This window comes from Pyrus communis, chromosome 2 (assembly GCF_963583255.1).
Source record: "Pyrus communis chromosome 2, drPyrComm1.1, whole genome shotgun sequence".
NCBI classification, from domain to species: domain Eukaryota; kingdom Viridiplantae; phylum Streptophyta; class Magnoliopsida; order Rosales; family Rosaceae; genus Pyrus; species Pyrus communis.
This window is the reverse complement of record NC_084804.1, coordinates 31,787,069-31,813,836: the sequence shown is the minus strand read 5'-3', so window position 1 is coordinate 31,813,836 and position 26,768 is coordinate 31,787,069. Positions and strand designations below refer to the sequence as shown.

At 39.2% G+C, this 26,768-nt stretch overlaps 2 protein-coding genes across 4 annotated transcripts; both read left to right on the top strand.

The window, feature by feature from the left end:
* Positions 1-346: 346 nt before the first annotated feature.
* Positions 347-4,234, top strand: LOC137726991 (protein DETOXIFICATION 54). The gene is made up of 4 exons (XM_068465944.1): positions 347-529; positions 712-774; positions 860-1,735; positions 3,364-4,234. The coding sequence occupies exons 2-4, from the start codon at positions 721-723 to the stop codon at positions 3,949-3,951; spliced, it is 1,518 nt and encodes a 505-aa protein (XP_068322045.1). The 5' UTR covers positions 347-529; positions 712-720; the 3' UTR covers positions 3,952-4,234.
* Positions 4,235-19,065: 14,831 nt separating this feature from the next.
* LOC137726429 (protein-tyrosine-phosphatase PTP1-like) lies at positions 19,066-26,248 on the top strand. Of its 3 annotated transcripts, none has more exons than XR_011067633.1 (9): positions 19,066-19,518; positions 19,589-19,685; positions 19,770-19,852; positions 19,947-20,087; positions 20,360-20,494; positions 22,883-23,031; positions 23,128-23,264; positions 25,622-25,708; positions 25,887-26,248. XR_011067633.1 is itself a non-coding variant. In XM_068465358.1 (9 exons), exons 1-8 carry the CDS (start codon positions 19,333-19,335, stop codon positions 25,706-25,708), a joined length of 1,020 nt encoding a protein of 339 aa, XP_068321459.1. In that variant the 5' UTR covers positions 19,068-19,332; the 3' UTR covers positions 25,890-26,248. The 3 variants fall into 3 exon arrangements, 2 of the variants coding, with proteins under 2 accessions (XP_068321459.1, XP_068321460.1); XM_068465358.1 differs by having other exon boundaries at positions 19,068-19,518; positions 23,123-23,264; positions 25,890-26,248; XM_068465359.1 differs by having other exon boundaries at positions 19,068-19,518; positions 23,123-23,264.
* The last annotated feature ends 520 nt before the right edge of the window (positions 26,249-26,768 follow it).

Below are 26,768 nucleotides of genomic sequence, written 5' to 3'. Positions count from 1 at the left end.
TAACACCCTACAAATTCGAATGACGAACAATTCATAATTCTTCTGCATGTCCATCTTTTTTACACCAACAGGATCTTCTCCGGACTTTTTTGGTGAGGATCTTAAAAATTCGTAAATTGTGTCTATTTATCGTATATCATGTGATCAATTTTTATCAAATATTATTTATATTTAAGTTTAAATAAAAATATTTAAGATAATCTCACCATCCGCCTCTGTCTCTCCCACTCACTCCCTCTAAACAAAAGAAAAACGATACTTTATACGGTCTCTCTCTCCTCCCTTGTACGCCTTTAAATTAAAACCCCCACCCACGCCCAGACAGTCTACTCTCACTCTATAGCCCCCAATAGCCCTGCGTCTTCTTCTGCCTCCTCAACTTTCATATCAACCCAAAAAAGCAAACCCCGTTCCCAACTCTCTCTCTCCCTCTCTCTCTGCATTTTAAGCATTTACCTTTTCTCCTCCATCACTCCTGACATCCTTTTTCTGCCCTCTGCAATCACTGGTTATAAAAGCTAACAAAAAAGTGAGTTTTTCCCTTGATTTCTCTTCAATCTTTGGCTTTCTTTTCTGTTTATTTCTCCAATTGATCCGCCTAGTAAGGGGTACAACTCCAAATCTCTATTGGGTTCCATTTGGTTTAAGTTTAACAACTGTTTGATTAAACGCTTCTTTCCGAAAGAATAAAAACACCATTTTCTTGCGCAGTAAACACAAATGGCAGAAAAGGACCCGGATATTTGCTCCCACAAGTTCCCTTCTGCTTCTCAGGTACTAATTTAACCAACCCATATCGTCAAATTTCCATTACTTGTCTCTCTGTCTTCAAACATGTACTTTTGTTTATTTTTTACAGGTGTGGGAAGAGCTGAGAGAGCTATGGGGGATGGCGTTTCCCATAACGGCCATGAACTGTTTGGTGTTTGTCCGAGCCGCCGTTTCAGTTCTATTCCTGGGCAGGCTTGGAAGCCTAGAGCTAGCCGGTGGTGCACTGTCCATCGGCTTCACCAACATCACCGGTTACTCTGTCCTGATGGGACTAGCATCCGGCCTCGAACCTGTTTGCAGCCAAGCATTCGGCAACAAGAACTATGACCTTCTCTCCCTCTCCCTCCAGCGCATGGTTTTAATCCTACTCCTGGCCGTAATCCCCATCAGCCTCCTCTGGATTAATCTCCAGTCCATCATGGTTTTCATGGGACAGGACAAGGCCATCACTGCAATGGCCGCCACCTACTGTTTGTATTCTCTCCCGGACTTGTTGACAAACACGGTCTTGCAGCCTTTGAGGGTTTTTCTGAGGTCTCAGAAAGTGACCAAGCCCATGATGTATTGCTCTCTGATAGCCGTGGCGTTTCACGTGCCGTTGAACGTGGTTTTGGTGGTGGTGATGGGGCTGGGAGTGCCGGGGGTGGCCGTGGCATCGGTGCTGACGAACCTGAACATGGCGGTGCTGATGGCGGGGTACGTGTGGTGGGGTTGGAAGAAGGGGGAGATGAGATGGACGTTTGGGATTGGGGATTTGTGCAGTGGTATTGGGCCGCTGTTGAAGCTGGCGGTGCCGAGCTGCTTGGCGATATGTTTGGAGTGGTGGTGGTATGAGATTGTGACTGTCATGGCTGGATATCTGCCGAATCCTACACTCGCGGTGGCCGCCACCGGGATTCTTATTCAGACCACTAGCATGATGTACACTGTCCCTTTGGCCCTTTGTGGTTGTGTTTCTGCCAGGGTAAGTTCGCAACTTCCTTTTTATTCCCTTTATCAATTTTTGTCTCTTTACTTTGGACGTAGCGATATTTTAAACTGCCCTAGTTTACGGACGGAAAATTAAACTCCAATGCAATGTGGTGGGCACTAGGTAATCAATTGATTGGTCTAACTCACATATGCGCTCGATAGTTTATTGTTTTTCTTGCAGGTTAGTTTGTTTACCATTTCTGTTGCACACGTGTCTATACTGTTCTTTCCTTGCTTTTTAGGCAACTTGGTACGAGAAGCAACAAAAGGGACAAAATTAATCATAGATCGAAGTAAACTAAGTGAGTTGTTATTGGCACTCCCGATAACGACTCTAGCATTAGAGTGTTCAATCCAATCAAATTTCTCTACTCATCGAACGAGCTAGCTTTAAATCCAACGAAATTACCCTCCCCAACGTCGAAATATGTCCAAAACCCTCCATTTCTCTCGACAAACACAAGTTCGAATCTCCTTCCCTTCCTTTACATAAAAATATAAGACAACAATTATTCTAGTTCATACATGAAATTAGTTATGGTCTCTACAGTTGGTTGAAATTTATATGCGATGAAGATTTGTGTGAACGTGTATATCTAGTACCTTGTTGTAGTCTTTTTTTTTTTAAGGGTCAACAGGGTCACTGGTCCCCCTTAAAGCACCATCCAATTCAATGCTTTTATTATAATATTTGCAACATTGCCAAATGCTAAGACAAGTAGAATCCTCTGTTTGCAGAATAAGTTCTTTCGCGCTGTCGGTGCTTCTGAATATTATATATTTTAAAATTTTAGTTATTCGACTCTTAGTCAAAGATACAATGATCAAAATTTACCCCTTTTAAGAGTTTTAGAGTATAAGATATTTCCTAACAGTCGAGTAGAGATATTCCAACTATTTGAAGTGGAAATTATTTATGGAAAGATGTGCTTTCATTATCTGTGAGGGGGATTGCATCACTTATATGGAACCAGATAGGTCACACATGCAAGGTGATAGGACAAAATTTGTACAAGATGCGCAAGTACTTGTGTTCTACTGCCCAATTCGATTGCCTTACTTTTGTTAAAGATTCCCTCCACTTTCTGTGACGATTCCATTCGACCAACAAAAGAAAGTGAAACCAGCCATCGCCACCAGCAACCCCATTTATCCCTTTAGATGTATACTCTTCACACTATCCCATTACAATATCTGAGTTCCTGGGTCCCATCAAATATCTGTAAAATGTAGATTTTATTAGTGGTATAGTAGTCACCACAATCTTATATTCACAATGACATCCATATACGAGCCTTTGTAATTTCGTTAATAGTTGAACAATCGCTTATGTGCGCATGGACGATTGTCAGTAGTGTTTTCGCTTCTTATTTTATACGTGTTTGAATGTGATGTGCATGTATGTTTTGCACGTTGGGAATGAGCTTGGGTATGGCAAGCCACAGTAGTTATATTCACAATGAGATTCTTATATGAGCCGTGCTAGGGCATGGGCGAGTCGGTGACTGTCATCCGTTGATAAACGGGTTCTACTTCTGTCAACGGTTGACAGTCACTTATATGTGAGCGTTTCGCTACTTGTATGGATGTTTGAGATGTGTACATGTATCTTTTTCGCAGGTTGGGAATGAGCTTGGGTGTGGGAAGCCATACAAAGCGAAGCTAGCAGCGATGGTGGCATTGGGATGTGCATTTGTGATCGGCATCATCAACGTGACGTGGACGGTGATTCTGAGAGAGAGGTGGGCAGGCCTCTTCACCAAGGACGAGCTCGTCAAAGCCTTGGTTGCATCAGTCATGCCAATCATGGGAATTTGCGAGTTAGGCAACTGCCCCCAAACTACTGGCTGTGGCATCCTACGCGGCACGGCACGCCCCGCCGTGGGTGCCCGCATCAATTTAGGGTCGTTCTACTTTGTGGGCACCCCTGTGGCGGTCGGGCTTGCCTTCTGGCTCAAGGTAGGGTTTCCAGGGCTTTGGTTCGGGCTCTTATCTGCTCAGGTGGGATGCGCTGTGTCCATTCTGTATGTTGTGGTGGCGAGGACGGATTGGGAGGCTGAGTCTTTGAACGCCAGGATGCTGACGGGGTTAGAAATGGGTGAGTGCAGAGATAAAAGGCAAGGGCATGAGAAAGATGAAGAAGAAAGCAAAGGGTTGCTGATCAACGGTGGAGATGGTAACAGTAATAGTATAGATGAATTTATTTGACTTTTTATGTGGGATTTGTGTTGACTTTTATAGTTTTTGTTTGGACAAGTTGGTTTGGTGGGTTGTATAGTTTTGAGGGGCGTGCTTTTGTCCCGATAGGAAAGGGACAGGATCGCTGGCCAGGGTCCAGCCAAGTGTGCTGCATTAGATTGTCAAGAGGAATATTCAGTATGCCCTGCATTTTCGTCCCACTTTAAGAAGGCGTATTTTTGGTTTTGACAATCTAATGCCGCACAATAAAGACTCTAGTTTTAAACATATTTTTTGTGTTATGCTTATTTGGAAGAGGAGAAATTCTTAAGTCCGGCGGTTAAAACAAGATCTCACATACGATTATAGACACGAAAACAGGGCTTCTTATTTTTTCTTTCTTTCCCAACCAATTCCACACCAATCCTACTTAGTTGTGCGTTATTGCATACAATGGGCGGATTTTGAAAAGCCCTAGCCAAAAATAAAGACATTGCCACTGGACCGTAGTACTAGAGAGTTTAATTAATATATGAATTTATAAGTAGATGAGGTGTGCAAAGGACTTCTCGCCCAGATGGTCAAGAAATAATAGCATTAACATTTTATGTTACGTAAAATAATTAAGAGCATTTACTCTTGCATCCGTGATTCTAAGTTCTAAGTTCGGTTCCTTCTACCTCCAGTAGACGAGCCGTATTTTCTTCTTTTTTTTCGGTAACAGTAGATGAGTCGCATTTTCATAACGAAATGATTTTTTTGCCCCAAGTCATCGGCTTCTTAAATGGCCTTGAAGCATGGAAACAACAGCAGAGGATTTATGAAGGGAAGGAGAATTTGAGACCTGTAAAAAACAACCTGCAAAGTCCTTATAGCTTGCTGTACTTCGCACGCTGGAAGAGTGATCGGTAAACGCACCTGAAAACACGTTAACATGCGGGAACTCCGGTTTTATTCCGAAATACAATTTCGTTATTCAGTGGACCAACTAAGAAGAAAAGAAAGAGCAAATCAAATACTGTTTATTAACTGCATTTCACTTCAATGAAAAATACTATTGACAACAAGCACTTGGGTAACATTGACTACAAATCAGGAAAGTTCCGTTGTCTGTCAAAAATTAGGTCCGACTATTGTGCATTTTTTGGGGTTACAAACTCCGAGTTATCCAGTGCACCAAAAGACTTGTTGCTTCTCGGAAGAAAGGGACACACGATAAGCTGTGAAGCTGGAGTTTGCCCAACTCAGTTGGACTTGTCTAACAGGCCTCAACCACAACTTAAGGCGGTGACGAGAAACAATCTGCATTTTCGACCCCTACCATGACATATATACTGAGCTAGAATTCATACCTCAAGTACCTTGGACTTCCAAATCAAAGACACGGTTGGAAAGCGGAAAGAGAACTGTCACATGTCTCTCTAAAATATGATTTGCACAGAAAGAAAAGAAAAAAAACCCCAGAAGATTCGAACTATCGTCTTCTGCTATCTGGTCCTGAAGAAAATATTCAGACATTCTCCAACAAAGACAGCAGAGAAGTGAGTTTCCGGATTGCTGATTCATTCAAGTTTCTTTGAAAACAAAATCCAGCTCAAAGAAGAAACTAGTTGATTGACAATAGAGCAAATTGTGTTCTTTCCTTCACCAAATTGTGTTAATTTAAGTTACTAATCTTATTCGCGATTACTTTTCGCCAATTTGTTCTACTAAACCATCACACAGTAAAACATTCCAAATGGCCTTTCTACTTATATTGTTTGGCATCAACATGCTTTCGTAGGCTCGCAGCTGTGCTCGTACCTCTCTTTATCACCCTAAGAATGCTCGCCCGATGGCTTTCTTTTATAAACACGTATTCATGTAGACATCCAAGTGCGAAGTTATACTCAATCACAAAATCATTAAGCTGGTAAAGGTAATTATAAATTTCCAACTCATAACAAGGGAAGATCTAGAACTTGAGACAAACCTATCAAAATGTCGTTGCAGAATAATTAGCTGAATCTTCTCTAAGCTCTAGTCTTCTTTTCTTGTAATGACCTTCCCTTGCTTTGAGAGAAATTCGATCTTGCTCTTGAAATCTGATGGATATTATGTCTCAAATGAGTTCGTCTTCCTCTAGCAGTTTCCAAAGTTACAGCATCCCCGCTCTTACCAGAGTGTTGTCGACCAGTCCTGCCTCTTTCAGAGTTTCTTGAAGGTTCTTTCACATCAAATCAGATTTCCTAGCTCTTCTTCTGTCCGACCTTCCTCTTTCAGCATTTCTGGAAGGTGCTGTCACATTAAAAGCAGGGTTCCTAGCTCTTCTTCCATCCGACCTTCCTTCCTCTTTCAGCATTTCTGAAAGGTGCTTTCCCATCGCAATTAGATTTCCTAGCTCTTTGTCCTCTATTATTGATAGCATTTTGTTCAACGCTTGTCTCACTCTGATCTTCATCTTCTTCATCACTATCATTGTCGACATCATCATACTCAACTTCATCATCAGATGAATCACACAACTCCCCTTCCTGCTGGTCCCCAGTTTCATCATCCTCTTCTTCTTCGTCGTCTCGCTTAACATGAATTACCTTCTTGTTTTTTTGAGCACTTTTACCTGGCATGCTGATCGTTTTACTATCTTCCTTCAACGTGTTCAGAAGGTGAATATACTGGCTTCTCATATTCGTTACTGGATGATCTTATGTGATACCGCGTCCCGAATTTTACGTATTTTGTAATATTGAAGGTGTGAAATTACCAAATTGTCCTTGTGGCATTTCGTTGACCTTCGTTGACCATCTCGTCATGATGCGTATTACTAATTTTATTAGTTTAGTCTTATTGTACTTATCGCCACGAATGCGTAAGCGCGAGCATATTCGAATTTGAAGCTATAACGAATATTTTATGTTACGAAATGTCGAACGTTTTTCAGATATTTCACGTTTTATCTTTTGTGACCTTGTTTTGTGAGCTACTAGGGCCCACATGTTCCCTTGTTCCCAGACCCATCCCCGTGACCCTTTCTCCCCTCTTCGCTATATTATTTTTGAAAAATATCTCTCTCTAACTCTCACATCTCTCTACACTTTCTCCCTTTCTACCTTTCGGTCTCTCTCAAACCATCCCTCCCTGAGGGCACCACAAGCACACAACAACAAACAACAACAACCATGACTACACCACTATCTTCCCTTGTAGTTCCTACGAGTTCTTGAACCAGAAAAGAAGAGAAAAATTATTTGAAAACCCCCATCCTCGAGCTGCACTGTACTGGGAACTTCTTCAGCAAATTCTCGCCATTCTTGGTGAAAGTAAGCCTCGAAATTGGTCCATATCATTGTAGATTGTGTCTAGGTTCACGATTAGTAAGTTTTTGGGTGGTTTTGGTGGTGTAGGAATGCGGAAAAACTAAAAGAAAGTCACTGTGCAAATCTGGAATTTTCCAAACCGTGGTAATATGGCCATTTTCTAGCCATTTTTCTGGCTACCACTCGGTCCCAATTTGGTATAAATCTCTTATCCACATTCCTAACTACATTTTGACTTTTGAATCACTCTATTTGGACATGTATCGAGCTTAGAATGGGCTCTTGAAGTTAGAAGAAAATCTCGGAAATTTCCAGAAATTCAAATGAGGCGAGTAGCCTCTACTCGCGGGCACGTGGGGCTATGTGTGGTATAGCAATGGTCGGCGTGTGGAGCACATGCGCCTCCCCGAAGGTATTGTACTCCGCCGCCGTCCCCCCATAGGTTTTTTGACATATTGAATCCGATAACGACGTCTATTTTTTCAAATTCAATCGTTTTAGTAAAGTTTTATTAATTAGTCCCTTTATGTGCTTAGGTGCACTTGTTAGTGGCGTTTCCCTCCTCCCTAGTTTGAACTGCTCTTTGGTGACAGAGTATCTGTGAGTGGACTCCTTCCAAAATGAATGATTTAATCACTAGAAAGGCATACATAGAAAGCATGATTTTATGACTACGTTTTATGAAACGTTTAATGAGTTATTGGATTTACACGTTACGAAATATCATACTTTATCGAATTTACGTTACTGAGATATTTATGAATATGATTTATGATATGATGTTTAAGCTATCAGCTCCTATGAGATAATTTTTGGAAAGATTATGTTTATGATTTTCTGTGCTTATTTAGTCGATATTCATTTATATATGCCTTCGGACGGGCGATGTAAGGCCTTTGGGTGGAAGATTTATATATGCCTTTGGACGGGCAACATAGGGCCTTCGGGCAGAAGATTTGTATATGCCTTCAGACAGGTGATGTAGGGCCTTCGGGTGGAAGATTTATATATGCCTTCAGGCGGGCGATGTAGGACCTTCGGGCGATTGTGATACCACTACTAAGCACACTATAAATAAACTTGGTCCACTCATGGTTTGATTTGCGCCCCCTCAGGACCTAGGAATGAGGCATACGACCCGAGCTACGAGGCATTCTTATATCAGTGAATTTGTGTCCTCCTCTCTGCGTAGGACATCTCTTATAATCGCACTTTCTAATATTCCTTCCGCTTGTATTTAGAATTAATAGTATGCTCAGAACATGTCATGCATTATCACTTTTAAATTGTTGGCAATTGAATATTATATTTTATTAAGGTTTGTACTTGAATACTATATTGCGTTGTTACGCGCGAAAATTATATGCATGTTTTACATGTTCTCGACATATGCATTCATCAAATCACATGCATCACCCTCGGGTGTCGACTAGCACGTGGCCATCCCGTTGTCCTTCGAACACCAAGATCGGGGGCGTGTCAGATTTGTATCAGAGCATACTCAGGATTTCATTTTTTCCACTTGGTAGTCATAATCCTTCATGCAACCACAATCTTTTGTCTTTCTAAGTCTTGTTTGCCTCTTATCAGAATCATGGATATTCGTGGTAGGAATGTGCCTCGTACTGGTTTGATGGGTGGAATTCAGCAATTGACCTTCGATCTGTGATATGCTTTCCCTACGAATAGCAGGCAGAGTCGTACTTACATGGAGATTGCTCATAGCCAGTGTTACTGAGATGAATGTAGTTGGTGCTTGTGAGGAGGCCGATGATTGGCTTGAGAAGATGAAGAACACTCTGGAGGGTATGTTTTGCCCAGTGGTTAAGTGGGGGAAGATCGCATGCTACTTTCTTCAGGGTAATGCGAGATTTTGGTGGAAATCAATAAAGGACTCTCGGCCACTTAACTCGATGATGACTTGGGCTACTTTTAGGAGACTCTTTAGTAAACACTTTTTGAGCCTCGAATACCAGTTGAGAAAGAGACAGGAATTCTTGAGTTTTCGCCAGGGCAACTTCTCGATTACGGAACTGGATAATACTTTTCAACGATTGCGAGATACCAACTCCTGGTATGTGGGAACCCATGGTAGATGATGGTATAACTTGAAATTGCTCTGGATAATGACATCTGTGAACTCTTGGCACCATAAACTTATGCATTATATGATGAGATGATTTAGGCAGCTTTAAGGATTAACCAGTCGCGTTGGAACTAAGTTACCCAGAATCAACCTCGAAATCAGAATCAGGGAGGTCGAGGTTTTAGATCTCAGAGCACGAGGGAACCTTCCACTTCTTCTTCTTCTTCTTTCGACCCCAGACACTCATTTTCATTTAAACGCCGTGGTCAGGGTTCAGGATCTCGTAGTGAAGGATCTGGCAATGAGATGGCGAAACAATCTTTCAGTCACTTTAATCTAGCTGTCACGGTTTATGTGTGTTGTGGTAGGCATCATCGGGAAGAATGTATTGCAAATGCAGGCTAGTGTTTCAGGTGTGGTGGCATTGGACACTATGCCCATAATTGCGCTACTGCACGCCCACCAAAGGATCTTACTTTTGGTTCAGGTTATGGTGGAAGTAGTAGTTCGGGTACTTAAAATCCTGTTCAGAAATAACCATAGTATTCTGGTGTAGCTTCTGGTAGTCGTGCTCAGGGTAACCGAGCATGCCGCAATAATCAGGGTGCTAGAACTCGTGGAGGTCATAGAGGTGGTACAGGAAGATAGGCCCATTGACGTATCCATGCCATGACTCAGCAGGAGGCAGAGCAGGTTCCTAGAGTTATCACGGGTACGTTACTTGTTTTTAGTCATTGGGCTTGTCTTCTGATTGATCCTGGTGCTAAATATTCATGCATATCTCCACAATGTGCACGGGTTGTGAACCAGCAATATCGCTTGGGTTTGATATGTTTATACAATTGCCCCTGGAGATCTATTTCGTGGACAATGGGAATTTAGAGATTGTCCAATTATAGTAGAATGGGTGCTTATGGAGGCCAATTTGATTCTTTTTAAACTAGTGGAGTTTGATATCATTTTGGGAATGGATTTGGTATCCAAGCACAATGCGTATGTCGGTTGTAGAGATAAATTAGTGACATTTGATAGGCCTAGGTGACCAACAATTATGTTTCAGAGTGAGCGAATGATTCTTCAAAATAGTATCATTTTCGCCATCAGGACGACGAAGTTATTACATAAAGGTTATGAGGGATTCTTAGCCCACATGATCAAGCAGGACGAACCTTCCATGTGTGCTGAGGGTGTGCTAGTGGTGAATAAATTCACCGATGACTTTCCTGAAGATTTGCCAGGGTTACCACCTACAAGGGAAGTTAAATTCACCATCGACTTACTTCTTGGTACTAACCTTATTTCTTTAGCAGCATATCAAATGGCACCAGCTGAATTGAGGGAGTTGAAGTTCAACTATAGGAGCTTGTGGATAAAAGTAATATCCAACTCAGCATGTCTCTTCGGGGTGCTCCTGTACTATTTGTGACATGCCCCGTTCTCGATGTTAGAAAGACAACAGAATGGCCACGTGCTAGCCAACACCCGAGGGTGGCACAAGCCATTTAATGAATGCATATGCTGAGAACATGTGAAACATCCATATAATTTTTGCGAGCAACCACACAATATAATATTCAAGTACAAACCTTAAAGATATAAAATAGTATTCAATTGCCAACAATTCAAAAGTGATAATGCCTAACATGTTCAGAGCATACTACTAATTTGAAATATAAGTGAAAGGAATATTAGGAAGTGCAATTACAAGAGATATCCTATGCAGAGAGAAAGACACAAATTCATTGATATGGGAATGCCTCGTAGCTCGGGTCGTATGTCTAGTTCCTAGGTCTTGAGGGGGCGCAAAACAAAACATGAGTGGACCAAGTTTATATATAGTAATACTAAAACAATTACTCTTCAACGTACTAACCCCCAAATTTAGAAAACTCATATGGCATAATAAGTAATAGGTTTTCCAAAATCCCTAGCATGTCATAAGAATCTTCGTAAAACATATATCGTATATAGTGTGCTTAGTAGTGGTATCACAATCGCTCGAAGGCCCTACATCACCAGCCTGAAGGCATATATAAATCTTCCGCCCTAGGACCTACATTGCCCGACCGAAGGCATATATAAATATCATTTGCTCGAAGACCTTACATCGTCTGCCTAAAGGCATATATAAATATCATTAGTGCGAAGGCCCTACATAGCCCGCCCGAAGGCATATATAAATATCATTCACCTGAAGGCCCTACATCGCCCGCCCGAAGGCATATATAAGTATTATTCGCCCGTAGGCACATAATATGAATAACCACTATGTAAGTACAGAAAATCATGAACATAATCTTTCCAAAATATACCTCATAAGAGCTTAATAACTCAAACATCATATCATAAATCTATGTTCATAAATATCTCAGTAAACATAAATTTGATAAAGCATGATATTTTATAAAGCATAAATCCAATTTACTCATAAACGTTTCATAAAACGTAGTCATAAAATCATGTTTTTCATGTATGCATTTCCAGTAATAAAATCATGCATATTGGAAGGGGTCCATGATGAGTCCATATTATATTATATATTTTACCCTAATTTTAGTATTAATTTATTGGTTATTTTGGTAGAATTTTTATACTTTGGATTATATTTTCAATGTAGGACATTCGACTTCCTCTGAAACAAAAAGTGATCAAACGGATGAATTTTGGAGTGATTCAAATTGAAGAATGTTCGTGTGCATTTCAAGATGATTGTATCAAAATTCTAGATTTTTCTAGCAAGTCATTTGACCGTGGCGATGAAATTAAGGCCCAGCGCGCAGCTTTTTCAGATCGACATTTCTAGACGTTTTGAGTATTTTGGAGGTCAAGATGGCATATTTTGAGGAAGATTCATTCTGAGAATTTGTAGAGGACGTCTTGAGCTTTAAAAGGAGACATTTTGGGACCAAATCGGAGTTGCTTTGGTTAGTCAAAAGTGTGATTTTCTAAGAACTCCGAATTCTAGTTCAAATAGGAAACCTTTTATTTTTTGTTTTTTCATTTAATTATGTTTCCTAGTTTTCTTTTAAGACCTTTTCAAGGTAGGATTTTATTTTGTAGTAGTATAAATAAGGCTTTTTAGTCATTAGGTTAAGACAGGGGAGGGGGGAGAACACAATTATGACATCCCACATCACCTGACATCCCACATCGTCCAGGGGAGTGATCCTTAAATGTATATTCTCATCCCTACCTAGCACGAGGCCTTTTGGGAGCTCACTGGCTTCGGGTTCCGTTGGAACTCCGAAGTTAAGCGAGTAGCGCCCGAAAGCATTCCCAGGATGGGTGACCCATCGGAAAGTTCTCGTGTGAGTTCCCAGAAACAAAACTGTGAGGGCGTGGTCGGGGCCCAAAGCAGACAATATCATGCTACGGTGGAGTCGGGGCTGGGAAGTGGTCCCGCCCGGGCCGGGATGTGACAATTTGGTATCAAAGCCTAACCCTGGTCGTAGTGTGCCGATGAGGACGTCGAGCCCCTAAGGGGGGTGGATTATGACATCCCACATCGCCCAGGGGAGTGATCCTTAAATGTATATTCCCATCCCTACCTAGCACAAGGCCTTTTGGGAACTCACTGGCTTAGGTTCCGTTGGAACTTCGAAGTTAAGCGAGTAGCGCGTGAGAGCATTCCCAGGATGGGTGACCCATCAGGAAGTTCTCGTGTGAGTTCCCAGAAACAAAACTATGAGGGCGTGGTCGGGGCCCAAAGCGGACAACATCGTGCTACGGTGGAGTCGGGCCCAGAAAGTGGTCCCACCCGGGCCGGGATGTGACACAATACTTTGGCTTTGGAGAGCTTTTGATGATTCAAGTTTATTTTCAAGGTGTTTTCTATCTATGTTCTTGATAATATTTTGTTTTATGGTTGTTAGTAACTAGTTTCGTTTGCTAGGGCGAGGTCACAAGCCTTAACAAGAATATGTAGTTTATTTTCAATTTGCTTATGATATTATGCATGCAAGTTTTGAATTATTAATCACTGTGCTTTAAACTATCTATTGTCTTGATGATTGGTCACCATTAGGATATTTAGAAAAGTAATTTGATGCAATTTTGGCAGAGGGCTGTCCCTGAAATTGGCACTAGCTTATTGTGCTTAATATGTGTAACTTTTTAGGATGGATGACACGTCTTAAGGGTTGTGTGGTTTTTCAAAAGGTTTTCACAAAACTTAATAAGTCTTGCATGTTCACATTCGATCTGGACGCCACGGACAGGTTGCATGTTAGATTTACGTTCTATGTTGGAGGTTCCAAGTAGAGCATACTTTAGGAAAACCTAACCTTCAAAATATGCATGTGTAATTCATAAGGAATTAGAAGAACTATGTAGGATTGTTAGGGTGACAGTTGAACCCTAGGTTTTACAAATTGACTTTCTTTAAATTGTTCCCTAGTTAATTTCTTTAATTGTTTTATTTTAAAATTCGTTTTTATTATATTAAATTCTAGAATCAACATTTTCCAAACTTTGTTTTGAATAATTAATTAAGAGTTGGTTTTAAACATAAATTACTCATTCAATCCCTGTGGAAAATGACCTTGCTTAAGCTACTATACTACGACAACCTTGTACTCTTGCAAGTATTTTTATCCCTACTTTTGCAGGTGGTAAAATCCCTATCAGTCCACTCACAGATACTCCGTTGCCGAAGAGCAGTTCAAACTAGGGATGATGAAAACGTCACTAAAAACGCACTAAGTTGGGATCGAATGGTGGCCGGAGTTGACTGGAAAATGGTTTGAAAGTTGGATGGTTTGTGGGAAACTAGGGAACTTGTCTGAAACTTTCTCGATGGCTAACTCACTGTGGTTTGGCCGAAAAATGCCTCGAAGTAGCAGTCCTCTCCTAAAAACTGGGGAAGCTTTCTCCGTGAGTTTCCTTTGCCGGAGAACATGGAAACTCGTCGAAAAACCTCAATGAATAGTGAATGCACTGTGCAGTGAGTTTGGAAGAGCTTGGAGGGTTCTTTTTCGATTCTGAGTTCACAGGGGTGATGGTGGGGTTGTTGTTGTCGTTGTTGTGTGGTTTGTTTAAGTGAAAACCCTCAGGAAGGGTTAGTTTGAGAGAGGGCCGAGAGATAGAGAGAGTGTCTGTGTATAGAGAGATAGAGAGAAAGAGAGAGAGCGTTGGCCGAAATCAAGAAAGGGGAATAGGGCTCATGGGTAGGGGGAAGGAACAAAGGGGCAAGAATCCAAAGTGGGTCTCATTGGCTCACAAATTAAGGCCACTAAAGACGAAATGTGAAATGTCCGGAAAAACGTTCGACATTTCGAAACGTAAAGTCCATGTTCATGCTTCAAGGGCAATTTTTGTAATTTCATACATTCGATAATATTACAAAATACGTAAAAATATGGACGAGGTTTCACAATTTGTGAGGAAGAAGGATGGGTCGATGAGACTTTGCATCAACTATAGACAACTTAATCGGGTGACAGTGAAGAACCATTATCCCCTACCTCGTATTGATGACTTGTTTCACTAATTGAGGTGTGCTTGGGTATTCTCTAAGATCGATCTTTATTCGGGTTACCATCAGCTACTAATACAGATTGAAGATGTACCGAAGACCACTTTTCGCACTCTGGTATGGACACTATGAATTCCATGTCATGCCTTTTGGATTAACAAATGCACTTGTAGCTTTCATGGATCTGATGAATAGAGTTTTCAGACCATATCTTGATCAGTTTGTGATTGTATTTATCGATGACATCTTGATTTACTCCAAGGGTAATGCCGAGTATATGAAACATTTGAACCTACTGTTGGAGAAGTTGAGGAAGCATCAGCTGTATGCGAAGTTACAATGTCAATTTTGGCTGGACCAGATTAGTTTTCTTGGGCATGTGGTTTCCGCTGAGGGAATTTATGTGGACCCTCAGAAGATTTCTATAGCGGCTATGTAGGAACAACCGAAGAATGTCACAGAAGTGAGGAATTTTCTTGGGCTAGCTGATTATCACTAACGTTTTGTGCATGATGTCTTGGTCATTACCTTGCCTCTTGCTAAATTCATCCGGAAGGGAGTCAAATTCAAATGGCATGAAATTTACGAACGGAAATTGGAGTTTATAATGTGTTAGTCTGTCAAACTTTAGAGAGATAGCAACCGCACGAGAAGATTGGATCAAAGTGCTTCCTCATTCCTCTGTTTTTTCTCCATTTATCAAGTTATTTATGAGTTTTAAAGTTGCTATTTTATTGTTGGACATGAGTAACTAAACTCTTTGTAATTAGGGCTTAGTACGAATCCCTAGACATGATTCTTGCTTCGTAATAATATAATTCCAGTTTATAATTCTCAATTTTTGGATGAATGCTTACTTTACTATTATAATGGATGCCTATGACTTGTTTCTTTGATTGATCACCTTATAAATCTTGTCTTGGGTTATTAATGTTGTGATTATATGATGATCAACATATTTATCATATTTTCTTTGGCAGCAATTGATTATGATAAGAAGTAATTAAATGAAGTAACATCTCGAATTCTTAGTAATATACGACATATTCTAAGGTTCTTGTGATATTCATATTCTCTTTGAACTTAATGGATTCTATTTTGTTAACTTGAGTGAACGTCATGCTGGGTTGTCTGATAGAATACTTGTAATGAGCTAAACGACATGCACCTTACATATCTTAGAGAGAAATCGATATAACATAATCTACATGCCATGGATGTGTTATGAATGTCTTCATTCCATTTACTGGAGATTGTAAGTTGGTATTATAATGTTGGTTGATGAATGTTTAGTCGTGGATTACATGCTCTAACTTTGACTCATATCTCATTTTAAAATCCATGCTTAATTTTGTTTATTTTTTTTATTATATTAAATTATTAAATTCTATGTTTAGTACCAATTCAAAACCAAATCAAATCTTTTTAAATGTGTGTGTGTGTGTGTGTTGAGTTGCAAAGTAATAAACAATACCCTTGCTTGCTTACTATATACTATCAACATCTTTGTGCACTTGCAAGGTTAAAGTTTAGAAACTTTAGTAATCTTTTAGGTTGCTAAAGTGGCTAACAACAGTTGAGGTCAGTAGAATTTATCTTCGCTCCTCGTGTTTGCAACAAGGCAGCGCATCTAGTGGCTTCTTTTGTTGCCCATAATTGGGATAGTCTTAAGCCAGAATGGCTATTTAATACTTTGGCCCCGGATGTAAACATTTTCATTCGAATATAATAAAATTTCATTATTTTGGAAAAAAAAAAATTAAATGTTCTTTCATACTCTTGCTAAGCTTGTAACAAAACACTCACTTTCTTCCTCACATAGACATTGCCAAAGATCTGCGAACTCCTCCCCTCTTCCAACCACTACCCTCTGTCAATCCCACCCCATCTCCTCCTCTAACCTCCACTTCTGTCTCCTATTGATTTTAATCTCGTCCCCTCCTCCAAGTGCTCTATTTCGTCGACCTACCAGTCTCTATCGATCCCCCACCTCCGTAAACCCAAATCTTCCATTACTCCACTATGCTTCTTTTTCATTGATGGTATCTTTGTAGGTGAGAGGTGGAGGGGAAGTGTTTTGGTACGTAAAAAATCATGACAAGAAATTGATCTTGGTTTTTGTTTGATATGAGATGATGATGAATTGATGATGGGAGGCTTCCGTGATTTAGGGGAGGATGGTCTTAAGCGGGTTTAGATGCATTTTCTTAATTTTCAAACACCTAAGAGACTAATCGGTGCGGTGGCTAGCCGCCTAGTGCCTAGGCGGCGCTAGGCGAAGATTCTTAGAGCATTACTGCAAGCTATCAATCCGCTTAGTGTATGTTTTGGAATACATCAGTGCATCCCGAGAGGCACTTCCGTACTGTGCTCTAATGGTGTTTACGATCATGTCATGAAGTGGTTGGATGGAAAGAAAGCCCATCAATCTAGCTTCGGACTTTGGCTTCGGTTCCTCTCCAACCTTGTCTTCATGATTTGCTTTTTTTTTTTCACGGACTCATCATCACATTGATTCTCCTTATTTTTTAGGTCATGGTCGACATCTTCATCATGCTGCAACTCCAACCGGTTCATAAGTGTAGCGATCTGTATGTCCTTCTCCTGGATGACCCTTATTAGCTTTGCAACTCATTTATTTGAGCAAGTTGTTTTGCAATAAAGGTGGCATTGTTCGTCTTAACCAACATAGCCATAGGATAAAACTCTCCCATGGACATCAAAGGCGTCAACGAAATCCCCTTCTGCTAGTCGCATTTGGTGATTCATGGTATGACCCCATGCTTGAGTCCGCATTTGAAATCAGTGACAAGGAACGCTCCTTGAGTTCTCAAAAAAAAAAAAAAAAAAAAAAAAAAAAGTAACGCTCCTTGAATTTTTTTTTTTTTTTAAACCGAAGAACCCCACTCATCGCTTTGGGAAGTCTTTTCACTTATTACAGAAGCATGCTTCATTGCCTCAGTGATGCTAGGCTGATGACAAGCTCGGGCTTCTGACGTTCGCCTTGCACCTTTAGTAGTACCAACTTGAAGGTGGTGTGTTGAATTATGGTCACCACCTTTGCCTCGCTTCGAGTCGTGACGTCGACAGAGTATCTCTTGCAATGGAAGTGCTCACACTATTTCTTTTGATCGTGAGAACAACTCAACCCTTCTTCAAAACCATGGATATTGATTTCTAGTGATGAATGAACTGACACGTGTAAGTGGTGCTTGATGGTTCTTCACAAGAGGGGTGAATAATGTAGAAGGTTTTCTAAGTCTTCTAAGTGTGTAAAGTGTTTTAGAGTTTGAGCGTTTGAGGGATGCGATGATCTTCTTTGGTTTGAAGCCTTGTACTTATAGGACTCTCCATGTCTTGATTGAAGCTTGGTCTGATATTGATTTTGGACTTGGTTAATTGACGAAAGAATCAAGACTTGATTTGGACTTGATTAACTGAAGAAATAATCAAAACTTAGGGGGTGTATTTAATTGGGAATTAGATAGATTTTTATGGATTTTTATGGAGTTTAATTGATTTGTAGAGATTTCATGTAAAATTTTGATTCAATTTTCTCGAAATCTCATGAGGAGAAGGGAGATTTGTGGATATTTAAAATACACTACAAAATCTCTCAAATTCCCTCTAATTCCTCAACTTTTTGAAATTCTTTAAAATCAGATTCTAATTGAATACATTTGGAATGTTATAAACATCTATAAAATCTTAATTGAATACATCCAGATTTCTAAAGATTTTAATAAACTATCTTAAAATCCTGATTGAATACACATTGAATTTCAGAGAATCACTTAAAATCCTGATTGAATGCCCCTAGATTTATTAAGAGAATTAAAATATCTTAAAATCCCAATTGAATACACCCCCTTTAATTTGACTTAATCATGTCTGATTTGGTTTAATGAAATAATCTTGATTTAATGAAAAAATCTTTAATTTAATCAAATAAATCATTCACCTTCATTCTTAGTTTGGCCAATCTCCCCAATTTGCCATTCATTTGATTCGTTTATTATTTCTTTTAATTTAAATCAATTAATTTGTTTGATTTATATTATGATTAATTAAAGATATTTGAGAGAAAAAAGAAGTTAATTAAAAATAATTTCTTAATTACTTTTTGTCAAATATCAACACGTATCATTTTTAATGATTTGCCTGATTTTGATGAATCACAAGACATACGTGCAATTGGGAGACCTAATGCGTGTGATATAAACATTTTCATGTCAAAATTTTAATTTGTTGCGTATTTATTTCGTTGAAATTTACATGTAAACGAACAGGATAAAACTGTTCGTTCTGTTTGGCGAGTACACACTACACAATCATGATCCATAAAGTTAACAAACTCCGCCAAATTATTAATATATCGAACCAACCAACGTCCTCCGATTTCAATCAAATCGCAACTTTGGAGAGAATAGAGCAAATTTGGAATTCCGAGCAATCGCCCAATCAAAATTCCAATCAAAATTCTGTACTACCAAAAGCTCCAAACACTGGGGAACGTCAATTCCAGGCGCTCCCGCAGCCACCGGAGATCGACGGCGATGGCCGCCACCGCCTCTTCCGCCGCAGCCAAACCCCTCCCTTCCTTGAACGTCTCGGCGGATTCTCCTCCTCCGAAACTCGCCCTCACCCCCGATCAGTACAAGTACTGCTCTCAGGCTCTCAAGCTCTTTAAGGGAAAGCTCCAGATGCGTGACGATATCAACCAGGAGTTCGCTCAGCTGCAGGTCTTTGCTTTCCCGATTTATTTAATTTCTCTCAGAAAATAAACTATTAAAATCTGCCATGAATGCTTAGGCCAAGAGGATGACATCTTCTGAGAGGAAGAGAAATTGCACTGTGGCTCTTGACAATGTCAATTCGAGCAAAAACCGATACACCGATGTCGTGCCATGTATGCCTCAATCTGGGCTCTCTTTACATTTTACACAATTTACATTGTTGAAAAATTGATTTGAGTTTTTGTTGTTGGATTCAGTTGACAAAAATAGGGTTGTTCTCAACTCCTCGAAGGATTACAGACCTTCCGCAAGAGGTTACATCAACGCCAGCTTAATCACGGTATTCAGATTCATGTTTTTGAAGTAGAGAATTGTAAACTGAAGTGATATTAGTAACACATTAATGACTGCTTGGTAATTACTGTTAAATGTAGACTAGTTCTTCCGAAAGCATTTCTCAGTTTATAGCTACACAAGGTCCACTTCCCCACACCTATGAGGATTTCTGGGAGATGGTACTTGAGCAACGCTGCCCGGTGGTCATCATGCTTACTCGCTTAATCGACTGTTACACGGTACTTTCCTGTTTTGAGTTGCAAGTAGTTTTATTGGGCATCATCTCGTCGGAAGATATACAATTAAAGAGACTTTGATTATCATGAAAATTGCAGTACAAAGCTTATTCGACGTTTTACAAACCTTTTGAGAGATCCTACCAACTTATTCTTGAATCCGTGTAATATATTCTTCTTAACAAAACCATTTTGTCATTTTGAAAATTAGGTGGACAAACAAATTTATGAATATTCCTTTTCCTGATGTCTTAATCTTTCACATGTGTTTGCAGATGGTTAAATGTGGAGATTATTATCAGGCTGAAGATGGCCCTAGAGAATTCGGTAACATATGTATAAGCACTAAGTGGCTAAGAACTACTGACACTTCATTAGTATTACGCCTTTTGGAGGTCAATAATAAAGAGGTAAGGCATCACATGATTTTCATTGTTGTCCAGGATACAAATGGCTGTAAAACCAAGTCAAAGAATATATTTAGAAATCATGCTGTATCAGTTCTCCTTTTTGTTTTTATAGAATTTTGGGGACAGGAACGATTGATTTTACTAGGGCCTTTAAAAAGTTTGATTACTGGGGAGCGTTTTGGTACATCTGGAATAGAATAATGCAGAATAATCTTTGAAAAGTAAGTATGTTTCATTTGGTTGGAGGTAATCAAAAGACAAAATGTCATTTAAGATTCATTGTCCGTTAATTTTTCATTGAAGAGTTAGTCAAAGAGTCAATCTGATGTCAACCGTTATTACGGGAGTTGGGATCCTGAGCATCCTAATAGGAGTCACTTGGAGAGATTATCATGTGAGAGTCTGAGACGTGGGTGTAAAGTTCAAGAAATTTTGAAACTCAAAACAGTTGCTATACCTCTATTTTTACCTTCTTCTGACTGGTATTCGTCCACTTCCAACGAAAGCATTAGATGCCAACATATTTTTCCATACCATCACTGGACCTTTGGGTTCACCGACTTGTTCATTTGGTCTCGACCTGAACACTTGCAAGTTACAAGTAAGCAGTATAGAGTGCCAACCAGTTCATATAAGAAATTTCCGCCAATTACCTTGTGAAGATGTGGATAAGAGTTGAGAGGAAATAAAGTAAATAAAACAAATACTTTATTGTCCAATTAGGAAAGCAGACCAATATCATATAGTTCCAGTGTGTTGGATCACCAGGATGGTGAAATCACCTTTGAATCCAAATACAAACTGTTGGTCCTTGGGTTTTCATCGATTTCATGGGCTGCTGCTTGATCTTCACCTAATAAGAGCAAGATTCTTAATAATAAACTAAGTTAAGGGATACACATAAGAAAAAAGCTCGTTACCTAAATTGACAACAAAACAAGATATATGACCTACAACTGAAACCATATCTAGCTTGAAAAGTTATCGGGATGAAGCAAGAGGAAAAAGAAAAAGATTAATTAGTAGAGCATATTACCTAAAGTTTAAAGAAATGAAAAAAATTACTTACATGGCCTATAACTATCTTATGACTTTACTGATGCATTATCCTTAAATTTTAATGCATTTAATATCAAATGATGCAACAGTGCTTGACTGGTTAGAAAAAAAGTTCAATATTAAGTCTTAGTTTTATCATTCAGAGCTTTACAATATGAGCTTTACTGCACTACCTTGATCTTTATTGTATCACATTCAGTAAGTTTATGGCTTAATTAAAAGAAAGGAAAAAACAAGAGATATCTGATCAGTGATCACTCTGGTCTCTGAACAGATTTTCTATATTATTCCACTCTCAAGGAAACAGTTCTGTTTTGACTGTTTCTGATGCACGTTTTCACAGATTAGGAACAACTTCGGAGCTATGAGGCATTTTCTTTTTCCATAGTTTGTTGGCAATCCCAAACTTTGTTTGTGAACAAGAAGTACTAGATGGCATTGTATAAGGCCCTTCATCTTTATTGACTGGTTTGCATTGAAGTGTATGCATGAGTCATGATGATGGCGGTGGAAGGACAATTAGGGTTTGTACTATAATCTTCTTATTGAAGATTTGTTCCTATCTTCTTTGTTTTCTGGCCACATCAAAGGAAAAATTTTGCCGAAAGCCATTAATGAGGGAACACACAGAAGGAGAAATGGTATTAGGCAGGGAATGGTCGATGAATTGGGGTTGTGTTTTATGTATTTCAATTCCACAATACCCCTGACGCATATTCCTTAGCATAAAGGTGTGAGGCATATACCAAATACTCTGGCGTTTCTGTTGCATCACCTTGAGGCACAGATGTCTTGGAGCATCCTGCTTAACCCCGTGACATGAATTCTCAATAATCGTTTGTGCATCTTTCTTTATGTCTTTTGTTGTGGGTTGTTTATTTTGTTTTGTGTGAGTTTACCTAGTTTTGGCAGATAGGTTCATGGTAATGTCCAATATTTCCTGGCTCTGAGATTCTGAATGTTGAAAAAGGCACTTATTTTGGGCCTACTTCTGTTGTTTGATATTTATATGGTGTTTAGTCATCTTAAGTTCGGTTTTAGAGATTCTCTTTCTTGTTCCCCACCTTTAGAAATTATTTTTAAGATGCCAGTCCTTTGCTTCACATTTTGGCTCCCAAGTCACTTTGTCTTTGTGATTATTATAATAAGAAAATAAGACTCAAGTTTTGGGTTCTTGTCCATTTTCCTTTAAATGTTCCTTATTCTTTATCAAATGTTTTATGAAAATATTGGATTGGTATTCCCTCATGTTATATTGTTGGAGTTATGGCCACCATTGTGCATAGATTGGATTAGTATTACCTCATATTCTATTTGTTACTGCTGCAGTCCGAGGAACCACCCATGTCTGTTTTGCACATTCAGTATCCTGAATGGCCTGACCATGGAGTTCCAAACAACATGATTGCTGTCCGTGAAATCTTGAAAAGATTATATAACATGCCACCAAACCTTGGCCCAATTGTGGTGCATTGCAGGTTAAACTCTTTTTTATGACTTGCATGTCTAGGTGATGTTTACTTAAGTTATATGTGAATGTTTTCCTGACACCCTGACTCTCTTACTCAGTGCAGGTATTGGGAGAACCGGAACATACTGCACAATTCATAATACTGTGCAAAGAATTCTTGCTGGGGACATGTCTGCTTTAGATCTTGTTGATACAATAACCACATTTCGGTCTCAGCGAATTGGAATGGTCCAGACACTGGTAACTTCTTCGATATTTGTCTAAATGTTTACTATTAATTATTCTCTTTTTATGAATACCAAATTAAATTTGGTTGAGCCGTTCGCTAGTGCAAATGTTTTGCGGTTTTGAGAGTATAATAGAACACACGTCAAAAACATAATTAAATGTAAAGTAGTATTTGATAATTATAGGAACTGGTCCCTATCTTGCAGTATGTTTCTGTGGAAAATGGAAACTCCCCTTGGCCTATATTGCGGACAAAACTGAAGAGAGTAAAATAATCGTAATCCTGCTGGGTGAATTTCTATTTCTGGCTGAAAAAAATGAAAAACAAAAACCTTCAAAATAGTTATTCAGAGTGTTTTGTAGCATGTTTATGGTTTGGTTGTTTTGTTTTTGGTCTGGTTTTGTTGATGGTATTAGGTTTCTTTTTAGTTAGAAACGGGATGTGCATGCGAAGGGAGGAATAAGGGAGAAATTAAGAGAATGTTTCAAATAAAAACTTGAAAAAAGAACTATTCTAAATTGATTTTTGCTTTTGCTTTTGGTACAATTTCCATATACATTCTGTCCCTTTCTCCCTTCGTCTCCCTCTTTTATTCCAGACAGTGCCTAAATAATTTTTTTTTAAAAAAAAAGGGAAATTCTATTGAGAGCCTAGTACTTTCTTTTGAGACCCAACAAAACTAGTCTCAGGTTTTCCATTATGCCCCTTTGTCCAGCGAGACCCCACCCTCCTCAGATTTTAGTCCCCGGAAGCACTGGTGCAGTTACTGTTCTAACTTCTTTATTATTTTTTTTGTAATTTTATTAGGAGGATAAGATTGGAGTTTAAATCTTACAAAAAAATTGTTGGATCTAGAAAATTGATTGTTGTATCCCAAAAGAAGCTCCTAGATGCTCAAAATTGAAAACGAAAGTGTTACCAGATGGCCCCTTATCTTTTAGTTTTGTTTCTAACCAACTGTTCTATAATTATATGTCTCCCCCTTTCCCCCATCAAATTTACCATCTCTCGTCTCACTATTCTCACATTTTTCCTTCTCCAAAACCAAAAGCAGTACATAATGGGCCCTTAGGAAAGCACATGGGGTGTAAGTTTAACTCATAAGTGAGAAAAAATCGCAAGGTTTATTTCATAAGTTCCAACCATAATTACAAAAAGTATTTTTAATCATATTATTTTTGTATGTTGATTTGATATTTGTATTTCTTGAAATTCATTTGTTGAATTTTTTGGTCTTTGTCAAAATTGTATTATTTTTTTAGATTATATTAAAGCACCCAAATAGAAGACCAAGCATTGCTAGGCTCCCTAGGTCGTGGCTTATCAGGTAGGTATTCAGAATTTTAGCAGCAAGAATTAGGAATCTGGCACATGGAAATATATTTGCATCCTCCCTAAGGACATGGCGACTCGGACTATGTACTCTAGAATATATGGAAAATGGTGAATCTGGCATTTGAGAAATGTACCTTATATTTAACACCCAAACCAATTCAGGGGGTGTGTTCAAGTTCGAGGGTAATTCACATTCAAATCAACAAGCAAAAGAATGATAATAAACAAAATGGTAAATAAATAAATTGAAGGGAAAAAGGAAATATCCAAGGCTCAAAATCCCATAAATTACGGCATGTGCGCAGGTCACACTTGAAATCAATTACTTTAATCCTCCTAAGCTCCTAACAGTCCTATTACATTAAGCAAATATGGAACCAGCACAAGTCTAAAACTTTAATTCTCTTAAGCCCTGTTGGCACATGGAACCAGCTCTTAAGAGTCCTATTACATTACGTTAAGACTTAAGATATGGCTGTGCTAGTTAAGTGCATTGCCTTGTTGCTAGGGACTTATAGGATTTATATATGCAAGTTTGTCTCTGTATGGATTGTTTGGGTATGCCAACATAGGGAACTGAGTTAAACTCTGGTTACCACGTGCGATCTGTTGACAAAATTAAAAGTGTGTGTGTTTTTTTTTTTTTTTTTTATTTTTTTGTCAAATAAAAGTAAAAGTTTGGGTGGCCATTCCTTGTTCCTCTTAGTATGCACGGAGAAAAAAGGTAGAGCATTTGAGTTTCTTCCGTGATAACATATGGTGTTGCTACCGGAGCTGAAGTTACTGACCTGATAATTTTGGGGGAATCCTTGTGCCTATAGAGTCTGATGATTATAAACTACAAATCTGTGTATGGAAAACCAGAGTTTATAGGAGGTTATAGAAGTCAATCTAGGAAAAACAACCACAGGTGTTAGACGATGGTGCAAATCTGTGTAGGGCAAACCAGAGTTTATTGTTTTCTGTCACAATATGTGTGTCAACTTTTTACTTCAACAATTATTCTAACTCTCTCGCACTTGTGATGTATTAGGAGCAATATTTTTTCTGTTATTCTGCCATCGTTGATGAATTGGAAGACCTCATCTCGGATTTGAATGGTGAAACGAGCTCAAAATAGGTATGCTCATTGTCATTCTCAAATTCTAGTGTCCTAAAAGAAGATTGTCCGCAGCATTGTTAATACGACTTTGCTGAATTACATTTTCAGGTAGAACTTTTGTTGAACAGTTGACATTCAGCTTTGCTGTTAATCTTGAATAAATTCTGTCCGTTGCTTGTCTTCTGTTCTTTGACAGCAGCTTGATGATAACGGGAATGTTCAGTGAAGATGGAAGTAGTCCGCTTGCTATTGACCAACTCTGCGGTGTTTGTCCACTTTACAGCGATCTGATGCATCGTTATTCTCGTGGAACAAATAGCGTGCTGCTAAGAGCTAATCAAGTTTTCCCGAATCATCTGTTCCACTCGTTTTTTAACGCAAAAGACAAAGACAGTAGGGATCTGAATGATCTTTCTGCCTCATTTTTTCCCCGATTCTATAATTAGGCATTTCAAAGGTCCTGTTTGTCGTATGATTCTGACAAGTATGACCCGCTGCATGTCTAAATCGTAGAACTCTGATAGTCGAAGGGTTGTATAAACTGCTAGTTGGCATTCCCGCTCGGCATTTGCTTTTCCTTTTCATCTCTTTTGTTACTACAAAGTGGGCGCGTTTGTTGGATATATGTAGTATGTACTCATAAAATCACAATACATAACGTCTAAGGGCAACAACCCGAAAATCCTGCCACTGCAGGCGCAAAAGAATATGCTAAAAAGGTAGAAAAAGATGGACACATATCCATTTCTCGTAAATAACGTATCTTCACTGTACAAATTTTATAATCGCAACGGTTCCGTCTTAATCTTCATTTGTGTTATTGCGTCCTTTCTTTTCTGCCAAAAAACAAGAGCACGAAAATGGAGTCCAGGAGAGCAAAACGAGAGAGAGGGGTTCCACAAGGGTTAGGTGCAGGTTAACAGTAAAAGTTTAGCCTGCTTCTGCTTAAGTGTTGATTCGCTAATTTATAACCGCTGTTTGCTTTCCCTCACCGATGAAGGGTAGCCACATGCCCACTTCCTGGTAGGTCTGGCAAACGGGTCGTGTCTGTTGTGTTCGTGTCGTTTTCGCGTAACAC

Coding starts and splice junctions, on each gene's coding strand:
- LOC137726991 (XM_068465944.1), top strand. CDS start 721: ATGGCAGAAAAGGACCCGGATATTTGCTCCCACAAGTTCCCTTCTGCT. Junction 775..859: donor AGTTCCCTTCTGCTTCTCAG/GTACTAATTTAA, acceptor TATTTTTTACAG/GTGTGGGAAGAGCTGAGAGA. Junction 1,736..3,363: donor GTGGTTGTGTTTCTGCCAGG/GTAAGTTCGCAA, acceptor TCTTTTTCGCAG/GTTGGGAATGAGCTTGGGTG.
- LOC137726429 (XM_068465358.1), top strand. CDS start 19,333: ATGGCCGCCACCGCCTCTTCCGCCGCAGCCAAACCCCTCCCTTCCTTG. Junction 19,519..19,588: donor AGGAGTTCGCTCAGCTGCAG/GTCTTTGCTTTC, acceptor ATGAATGCTTAG/GCCAAGAGGATGACATCTTC. Junction 19,686..19,769: donor ATACACCGATGTCGTGCCAT/GTATGCCTCAAT, acceptor TGTTGGATTCAG/TTGACAAAAATAGGGTTGTT.